This window comes from Rhinopithecus bieti, unplaced genomic scaffold (assembly GCF_001698545.2).
Source record: "Rhinopithecus bieti isolate Rb0 unplaced genomic scaffold, ASM169854v2 scaffold_3947, whole genome shotgun sequence".
In the NCBI taxonomy this organism is placed as follows: domain Eukaryota; kingdom Metazoa; phylum Chordata; class Mammalia; order Primates; family Cercopithecidae; genus Rhinopithecus; species Rhinopithecus bieti.
Genome location: NW_016804220.1, coordinates 316,727 through 327,102, shown reverse-complemented (window position 1 = coordinate 327,102; position 10,376 = coordinate 316,727). Strand labels below are relative to the sequence as shown.

Genomic DNA, 10,376 nt, shown 5'->3' with positions numbered 1-10,376 from the left:
CTGTCACCAAGGCTAAGCTCTTTTGCTTTTTATGGCCTTACACATAATGCTTATTATTTGAGATTTTTCTAAATAACATTTCTGTTTTTAAGAAGAAGAACTGGCCGGGTGCAGTGGCTCACACCTGTAATCCCAGCACTTTGGGAGGCCGAGGCGGGCGGATCACGAGGTCAGGAGATCGAGACCATCCTGGCTAACACGGTGAAACCCGTCTCTACTAAAAATACAAAAAATTAGCCAGGCGTGGTGGCGAGCACCTGTAGTCCCAGCTACTCGGGAGGCTGAGGCAGGAGAATGGCGTGAACCCGGGAGGCGGAGCTTGCAGTGAACCGAGATTGCGCCACTGCACTCCAGCCTGGGCGATGAGCAAGACTCTGTCTCAAAAAAAAAAAAAAAAAAGAAGAAGGACCTAAAGTGCAGGATAAGGTACAATATGTAACATCTATTGTGGTTAAATGAGAGCAGCTAATAAACACTGTGACTGTTGAACAAATTATACAACATGATAAGAGTAAAAGGCAATAATGTTTTATAACACTTTCTAGAAATTTTCGTACTGAGAGCTGGAAGGAAAGCCCCAGGTAGCAGCATTATTAAAGTGGCCAATGCCTGTAATCCCAGCACTTTGGGAGGCCAAGGTTGGAGGATTGCTTGAGCCAGGAAGTTTGAGACCAGCCTGAACAACATAGTGAGACCCTGTCTCTGTTAAATTAAAAAGTAAAGGTTTGGCTGGGTGCGGTGGCTCACGCCTGTAATCCCAGCACTTTGGGAAGTCAAGGCAGGTGGGTGACCTGAAGTCAGGAATTTGAGACTAGCCTGGCCAACATGGTGAAACCCCATCTCTTACTAAAAATACAAAAAATTAGCCAGGCCTGGTGACGGGTGCCTGTAATCTCAGCTACTCGGGAGGCTGAGGCAGGAGAATTGCTTGAACCTAGGAGGTGGAGGTTGCAGGAGCTGAGACTGAGCCACTGCACTCCAGCCTGGGCAACAGAGCAAGATTCTGTCTCAAAAAAAAAAAAAGAGTTTTTGAAGTTAGTTTTGTCACTTAATGTTTTTTCTACTGCGGTTTGCTATTTCTGTATTTTTTTTTCACAGAAGAACTAACAAACCAAATCTAAATCTGTTTTCAGCCAGGAACCATGATTGAATGGGGCAATTACTGGTGAGTATATTACTGAATGGTGACTTTTTAAGTCTTGTGAATAGATTAGTTTAGGCCATAGTGTTAATTCTAGGGAAAAAAATCTGAGGATGATACCATGACTTGACAGTACACTAATGTTTTGTTGGATGTTTTATTATGAGATTTTCAAACATACAAAACAAGAGAGAATAATGGGGCTCCCCTTCCACATCCATTGCTTAGCTTCAGTAGTTAACACATGGCCAATCTCGTTTAGGCCTAACTCTTTCAACCCAGATTGTTTGGAGTTAAATCCCAGACAGCAATCTGTTTATTTCATAAATATTTCAGTACTGTATTTATTTCTAAAAGGTAAGCACCTTTTTTTAAAAGCAAAACCAATATTGCATAAAGTTAGTTTACATACTTATTGGATATCATCTTTTCTGAAACATTACTTTTGTCACAAATACATACCACATCAGTAATAGTTTCTTTTTTTTCCTTGCTAGTTTGAGTAGAAAAATAGCAATTTTTCCACAAGTCGATCTGTAGATTCTACAGAATCCCTATCAAAGTCCCAGCAGGCTTTAGAAATGCAAAAGACTAGTCAGGTGCAGTGTGGCTCATGCCTGTAATCCCAGCACTTTGGGAAGCCAAGGCAGGAGAATCACTTGAGTCCAGGAGTTCAAGACAATCCTGGGCAACATAGCAAGACCCCACCGCCTCTACCAAAATAAATAAATAAATTAAACTAGCCAGGTGTGATGCCACATGCCTGAGGTCCCAGCTATTTGGGAGGCTGAGTGGGAGAATTGCTTAAGCCCAGAAGATGGAGTTTGCAGTGAGCCAAGATTGCACCACTGCACTCCAACCTGGACAACAGAGTGAGACCCTGTCTCAAAAAATAATAATAATAATAATCCAGGCATGTTGGCTCACACCTGTAATGTCAGCACATTGGGAGGCTGAGGTGGGCAGATCACCTGAAGTTAGGAGTTCGAGACCAGCCTCACCAACATTGCGAAACCCCATCTCTACTAAAAATACAAAAATTAGCCAAGCATGGCAGTGCACTCCTGTAATCCCAGCTACTTGGGAGGCTGAGGCAGGAGAATTGCTTGAACCCAGGAGGCAGGGTTGCAGTGAACTAAGATCGCACTACTGTGTTCCAGCCTAGGTGACAGAGTGAGACTCTTTTTCAAAAACATAAAACTAAAAAGGCTGGGCATGATGGCTCATGCCTGTAATTCCAGCACTTTGGGGAGACTGAGGGAGGAGGATTGCTTCAGCCCAGATGTTTGAGACTTTGAGACCAGCCTGGACAACATGACGAAACCCTGACTCTACAAAAAAAATACAAAAAGTAACCAGGCATGGTGGCGCACACTTGTAGTCCCAGCTCCTCAGGAGGCTGAGGTGGAAGGATCACCTGAGCCTGAAAGGTCAAGGCTGCAGTGAGCCATAATTGTGCTAGTACTTTCCAGCAGGGAGAGAATAAGACTCTGTCTCAAAAAAAATAAAAAATTAAGGCAGGGATGGTGGCTTACACCTGTAATCCCAGCAGTTTGGGAGGCCAAGGTGGAAAGATCACTTGAGGTCAGGAGGTTGAGACCAGCCTGACCAACTTGGTGAAACCCTGTCTCTACTAAAAATACAAAAATTAGCCAGGTATGGTGGTGTGCACCTGTAGTTCCAGCTACTCAGGAGGCTGAGGCAGGAGAATCACTTGAACCTGGGAGACACAGGTTGTAGTGAGCCGAGATCACCCCATTGCACTATCGCCTGGGTGACAGCAAGACTGTCTCAAAACAGCACAAAACAAAAAATGCCTTACTCTCAGTGATACAAAAAAACTTTTTTTTAATTAAAAACACAGGCCAGGCATGGTGGCTCACACCTGTAATCCCAGCACTTTGGGAGGCCAAGGCAGGCGGATCACAAGGTCAGGAGATCAAGACCATCCTGGCTAACACAGTGGAAACCCCATCTCTACTAAAAAATAAGCTGGGCGTGGTGGTGGGTGCCTGTAATCCCAGTTACTTGGGAGGCTGAGGCTGGAAAATGGTGTGAACCCGGGAGGCAGAGCTTGCAGTGAGCCGAGATCGTGCCACTGTACTCCAGCCTGGGTGACAGACCAAGACTCCATCTCAAAAAAAAAAAAAAAAAAAAAAAAAAAAAAGACAAGTCATATGCTGGAATAAAATATTTGCAAATCATATCTCTGATAAGCAAATTAAATTCAGAATATATAAAGAATTCTTACAACTCAAGAATATAGATAACCCAATTAAAAATGGGTAAAGAACTTGAAAAGACAGTGGCTGAGTGTGGTGGCTCACACCTGTAATCCTAGCACTTTGGGAGACCAAGGCAGGAGGATCTCTTGATCCTGGGAGTTGGTGACCAGCCTGGGCAACATGGCAAAACCCTGTCAAAAAAAAAAAGAAAAAAAAAAAACTTGACGGGCGTGGTGGTGGCACATGCCTATAGTCTCAGCTATTCAGGAGGCTGAGGTTGGAGGATTGCTTGAGCCTGGGAAAGTGGAGACTGCAGTGAGCCATGATCATGCCACTGCACTCCCAGTGAGACCCTATCTCACAAAAATAAATACATAAATAAATTGAAAATAGAACCAGGCGTGGTGGCTCACGCCTGTAATCTCAGCACCTTGGGAGGCAGAGGTGGGCGGATCACAAGGTCAGGAGAGTGAGTCGAGACCATCCTGGCTAACATGGTGAAACCCCGTCTCTACTAAAAATACAAAAAAAAAAATTAGTCGGGCGTGGTGGCAGGCACCTGTAGTCCCAGCTACTCGGGAGGCTGAGGTAGGAGAATGGTGTGAACCCAGGAGGCAGAGCTTGCATTGAGCCGAGATCGCGCTACTGCACTCCAGCCTGGGCGACAGAGTGAGACTCCGTCTCAAAGGAGATAAATAAAATAAAATAAAATAATAAAAATAAATAAATTGAAAATGGAATTCAGTGTGATTCAGCAGTCCCACTTCTGGGTATATATCTAAACGAATTCAAAGCAGATCTCAAAAAGATTTGCATACCCATGTTTATCATAGCTTTATTTGCAGTAGCCAAGAGGTGCAAGCAACCGACATATCTATCAATAGATGATAAAGAAATTGTGGGCTGGATGCGATGGCTCCTGTAATCCCAGCCTGTAATCCCAGCACTTTACACCTGTAATCCCAGCACTTTGGGAGGCCGAGGTGGGCTGATCACCCAAGCTCAGGAGTTTGAGACCAGCCTGGCCAACATGGTAAAAGCCCATCTCTACTAAAAATTAAAAAATGAGCCGGGTCTGGTGGCATGTGCCTGTATTCCCAGCTACTTGAGAGGCTGAGGCAGGAGAATCGCTTGAACCTGGGAGGCGGAGGTTGCAGCAAGCTGAGATCATGCCACTGTACTCCAGCCTGGGTGACAGAGAAACCCTGTCTCAAAAAAAAAAATAAAAAGAAAGGGAAGTGTGGTCTGTACATAGAATATTACACATCCTTAAAACAGAAAGAAGTCTTAGATCGGGCGCAGTGGCTCACGCCTGTAATCCCAGCACTTTAGGAAGCCAAGGCAGGCAGATCACAAGGTCAAGAGATCGAGACCATCCTGGCCAATGTGGTGAAACCCCGTCTCTATTAAAATACAAAAATTAGCTGGGCCTGGTAGCGTGTGCCTGTATTCCCAGCTACTTGGCAGGCTGAGACAGGAGAATCACTTGAACCCGGGAGGCGGAGGTTGCAGTGAGCCGAGATCATGCCACTGCACTCCAACCTGGTGACTCCATCCCCGCAAAAAAACAAGGAAGTCCTGTCATGTGCTGCAATATGGTGAACCTTGAGGAGGATGTGATGCTAAGTGAAATAAGAGGACAAGTAGTCTATCATTCTCCTTATGCGAAGTATCTAGTGTCGTCAAAATCATAGAAACAGAAAGTGGAAAGGTGGTTGCCAGGAGCTGGGCAGAGAGGGAGTACGGAATTGGTGTTTAGTGAGTATAGAGTTTCAGTTTTACAAAATGTTTTGGAGATGTGTGGTGTAACAGTGTAAATATACTGGACACTACATAAAAATGGGTAAGATGGTAAATTCAATGTTATGTGTTTTTTACCACGATAAAAAATATGTTTAAAAAATTTTTAGGCCAGGTTGCTCACAGCTACTTTGGGAGGCTGAGGTGGGCAGACCACCTGCGATCAGAAGTTTGAGACCAGCCTGGGCAACATGGTGAAACCCTGTCTCCACAAAAAATACAAAAATTAACCAGGTGTCGTGGTACATGCCTGTAATCTCAGCTGCTCGGGAGGCTGAGGCACGAGAATCACGAACCTGGAAGGCAGAGGTTGCAGTGAGCTGAGATTGTGCCACCGCACTTCAGCCTGGGCTACAGACCCTGTATCAAAAAAAAAAAAAAAAAAAAAAAAAATCATAAAATAAATTTAAAAAATGTTTAGCAGGCAAAGGATTTGAATGGGCATTTCACCAAAGAAAATACATGAATGCCCATAAGCTTATGAAAAGGGACTCAACCTCCTTCGTCATTATGGAAATGCAAAGTGAAACTACAATGAGATACCAGTTCCTGCCCAGTGGGACAGCTATAACTTAAAAGAGAGAGATAATAACGTGTTAGTGAGGTGAGGAAAAAGTGGACCCTTCCGATATTGCCGATGGGAATGTGAAATGGTGCGGTCACTTTGGAAACAGTCTAGTAGTCCCTCAAAATGGTAAACATGAAATTACGTGTGGGCCAGACGCAGTGGCTCACGCCTGTAATTCCAGCACTTCATGAGGCTGAGGGGGCGGATCACCTGAGGTCAGGAATTCGAGACCAGCCTGACCAATATGACAAGACCCCATCTGTGCTAAAAAATACCAAAAACGGGCCGGGCGCGGTGGCTCAAGCCTGTAATCCCAGCACTTTGAGAGGCCGAGACAGGCGGATCACGAGGTCAGGAGATCGAGACCATCCTGGCTAACACGGTGAAACCCCGTCTCTACTAAAAAAGCTACAGAAAACTAGCCAGGCGAGGTGGCGGGCGCCTGTAGTCCCAGCTACCCAGGAGGCTGAGGCAGGAGAATGGCATGAACCCGGGAGGCGGAGCTTGCAGTGAACTGAGATCCGGCCACAGCACTCCAGCCTGGGTGACAGAGCGAGACTCCGTCTCAGGAAAAAAAAAAAAATACCAAAAACGTAGCCGGGCATGGTGATGGGCACCTGTAATCCCAGCTACTCAGGAGGCTGAGGCAGGAGAATCGCTTGAACCCAGGAGGTGGAGGTTGCAGTGAGCCAAGATCGTGCCTCTGCACTCCAGCCTGGGTGACAGAGCAAGACTCCATCTCAAAGAAAAAAAAATTACATATGACCCAACAATTTCATTCCTGGGTGTCTACCCAAAAGATATCATCCACATAAACACTTACACATATGTGTATAAGTGAATTTTTCCTTCTCGGATCATCAAAGGCTAAATAATGCAAGTTAGAAAGCAAACATCCATGTAAACACTTACATAAGTGACCATAGCAGCATGTTTTATAATATCCTGCAAGTAGAAACAACTTTGCCCATCAACAGAGGGTGGGATTAGCCAGACGGCCAGTTTACTAGCCCTGATTTAAATGATAAAGCTCTCCATGTCCTCCCAGCAGCTACCTTAAATTCAAACACGAGACACACAAGAAGCATGCTGATTACAATTATAACAAAATACCACCTTTCACCATTATGATTTAATACTGTTTTTGGAAATCCTGACTATTATGAGAAAAGACAGAGACATACAAAGCCTCAATAGGCCGGGTGCTGTGGCTCACACCTCTACTCCCAACACTTTGGGCGGCTGAGGTGGGAGGATCCCCTGAGTCCAGGAGTTCAAGACCAACCTTGGCAACATGGTGAAAACTCATCTCTACAAAAAATACTAAATTAGCCAGGTGTGGTGGTGCTCCTGCCTGTAGTCCCAGCTACTCTGGAGGCTGAGCAGGAAGATCACTTGAGCCCTCGCTGTTGAGGCTGCAGTGAGCCATGATCATGCCACTCCAGCCTGGGCAACAGAGCAAGACCCTGTCTCAAAAAAGCCTGAATAATTAAGAGGGATGCAAGAATAAATTATTGGCCATTGGTTAGCTGGTTAGTGCCTGGGACAGGAAATGGAAAGAAAAATGCTAGTGACATTTAGGGTTCTGTGATGGTGAGATTGTTGGTGTTTTCTTTTTACCAGTTTCCATACTTTCTTCATTATGGGATTTCTTTGGAAGCTAAAAGTATTGCCTGGGCATGGTGGCTCACGCCTGTAATCCCAGCACTTTGGAAGGCTGAGGCAGACAGATCACTTGAGGTCAGGAGTTTGAGACCAGCCTGGACAACATGGTGAAGCCCTGTCTACTAAAAATACAAAAAAGAAAAAAAAATTAGCTGGGTATGGTGGCGGGCACCTGTAGTCCCAGCTACTCAGGAGATGAAGGCTGCAGTGAGCCAAAATGGCACTGCTGCACTCCAGCCTGGGTGACAGTGAGACTCCATCTCAAAATACATATATGTAATTTTGAAACATTGGGATAGTTTCCTAAAATAATCTGAAGCATACATCTATATCTAATTAAACAAAAATATTTTGAGCATTTTTTTCTTTGAAATGACGTATTTCTGTACCTTAAGTTTTGCTGTTTTTCTTCCTTTCTTTTTTTTTTTGAGACGGAGTCTTGCTCTGTCACCCAGGCTGGAGTGCAGTGGCGCGAACTCGGCTCACTGCAAGCTTCGCCTACCGGGTTCTCGTCATTCTCCTGCCTCCGTCTCCTGAGTAGCTGGGACTATGGGCACCCGCCATCACGCCCAGCTAATTTTTTTTTTTTTTTCTAGTAGAGATGGGATTTCACCGTGTTAGCCAGGATAGTCTTGATCTCCTGCCCTCGTGATCCACCTGCCTCGGCCTCCCAAAGTGCTGGGATTACAGGTGTGAGCCACTGCGCTCGGCCTTCTTTTCTTTTTCGCGGGGAGGTGTTTGTGTATATTTCTTTTAAGTAATTACGTGAACTCCTACTTTTCTTTGGCAACTTGCTATTTCTGTTTCCTAAGCTGACATTTCATAACTATTTACCCACAAAGGGGAGGCCACATGGTGCTGAGAAAAAGCTCTGGGTTTGAGTTACTTGACAACTCTCACCTTTAAAAGAGGACTTGTACCTTTGTGCTTTTTTTTTTTTTTTTAACTTCAGCTTATATCTTCTTTCTTTTCCTTTTTCTCTTTCTTTCTTTCTTTCTTTCTTTCTTTCTTTCTTTTCTTTCTTTCTTTCTTTCTTTCCTTCTTTCTTTCCTTTCTTTCTTTCTTTTCTTTCTTTTTTTTTTTTTCTTTCTTTTTTCTTTTTTTTTTTTTTTTTTTTGAGACAGAGTCTTGCTCTGTCGCCCAGGCTGGAGTGCAGTGGCGCAGTCTCGGCTTACTCCAATCTCTGCCTCCTGGGTTCAAGTGATTCGCCTGCCTCAACCTCCCAAGTAGTTGGGATTACAGGCGTGCACTGCCACACGCGGCCATTTTTTTGTTTTTAGTAGAGACAGGGTTTCGCCATGTTGGCCAGGCTAATCTGGACTCCTGGACTTCAAGTTGATCTGCCCTGCCTCAGCCTCCCAAAGTGCTGGGATTACAGGCGTGAGGCCCCGCGCTCGTCGTTTTTCTCTTTTTTTCGGGTTATGAAATTCCTGCTGGCTGGCCGGGGCCGCGGTGGCTCAAGCCTGAATCCAGCACTTTGGGGGGAGCGAGACGGGCGGATCAATGAGCTCAGGAGATTTCGAGCCATCTGGCTAACACGCGTGAAAACCCGCGTTTCTACTAAAAAATACAAAAAACTAGCCGGGCGTAAACTAACCGGGCGTGGTGGCGGGCGCCTGTAGTCCCAGCTACTCGGGAGGCTGAGGCAGGAGAATGGCGTGAACCCGGGAGGCGGAGCTTGCAGTGAGCTGAGATCTGGCCACTGCACTCCAGTCTGGGCGACAGAGCAAGACTCCGTCTCAAAAAAAAAAAAAAAAAAAAAAAAATTTCCTGCTGTGCATGAAATAATTTCTAAGATCCCTTCTAGCTCCAACAGATAGTTCTGTGATCTTTATTTCTAATGAATTCTTTCCTCCTCAGATCATCAAAGTCTAAATAATGCAAGTTAGAATTTCTTTTCATTTGAAAACTAAGAAATACATATTTGGTTGTATGCTGCTATTATATACAATTTTGCTCTTTTGTTTTGGACTATTGCTGTTAATCATGTAGCTATTCACAGAATAGGATCACTCACTAGTTCAATTTTTGCACATTACTGATCAAGACTCGCTTGCTGTGGAATCCACAGGGACATACTGGGGTTATTCAGTTATTTAAAAAATTATTTGGCTGGGCGCAGTGGCTCACACCTGTAATCCCAGCACATTGGAAGGCCAAAATGGGCAGATCACCTGAGGTCAGAAGTTCGAGACCAGCCTGACCAACATGGAGAAACCCCGTCTCTACTAAAAATACAAAAATTAGCCGGGTGTGGTGGCACATGCCTGTAATTCCAGCTACTTGGGAGGCTGAGGCAGGAGAATTGCTTGAACCTGGGAGGCGGAGGTTGCAGTGAGCCAAGATCGCACCATTGTAATCCACCCTGGGCAACAAGAGTGAAACTCCTTCTCAAAAAAAAAAAAAAAAAAAAAAACATTGTTTATAAAGCCAGTTTAGCATTCAATTTATATTTTGGCACATAGGTAACTAAGATGGTGACCACCTCGTCTGTACAGGCTTCTGATTGTTACCAGGCTCAGGCAAGTATGTTTTCTTTGCCTAACATAACTAAATTACAAAAATTCAGAATGAAATGAATAATCTGGAATATTTACCACTATCAATAAAAGTCAGGGTTTTTTTCTTCCAAATAGAGTTAGAGTGCACGTTGAAGTGATTTGCTTAATTTCAATAATCAGATTTGTAATTTCTGTGAAGATACTGATCACTTTATTCTCAATGTAAAGATTAAAGATGTCACCTTATTTGTGGATAATCCATGGGGGCAATAGCAAGAAGTCCCTTTTTCACCATAAAGAAACCCAAGCACTTGGGTAAGGTCCCCATCGTGGCATTGAGACCATGGTGGATTAGAGCAGAGGTGCAGAGTGAGTTTAAGGACACTGGATTGCTTGAGCCCAGGAGTTTGAAACCAGCCCAAGCAATATAGCAAGGCCCCGTCTCTAAAAAAAAAAAAAAAAAAAAAAAAAAAAAA

The 10,376-nt window shown here is 44.4% G+C and overlaps 1 protein-coding gene across 1 annotated transcript in view; it reads left to right on the top strand.

Moving 5' to 3' along the window:
• Positions 1-10,376, top strand: part of NIPSNAP2 (nipsnap homolog 2) — a gene marked incomplete at its 5' end in the record, with an annotated part of 44,391 nt that overhangs the window by 24,157 nt on the left and 9,858 nt on the right. Inside the window, one exon of the mRNA XM_017867299.1 lies at positions 1,134-1,165. Coding sequence (XP_017722788.1) covers positions 1,134-1,165 — 32 coding nt within the window. The remainder of the gene's footprint in view (positions 1-1,133; positions 1,166-10,376) is intronic.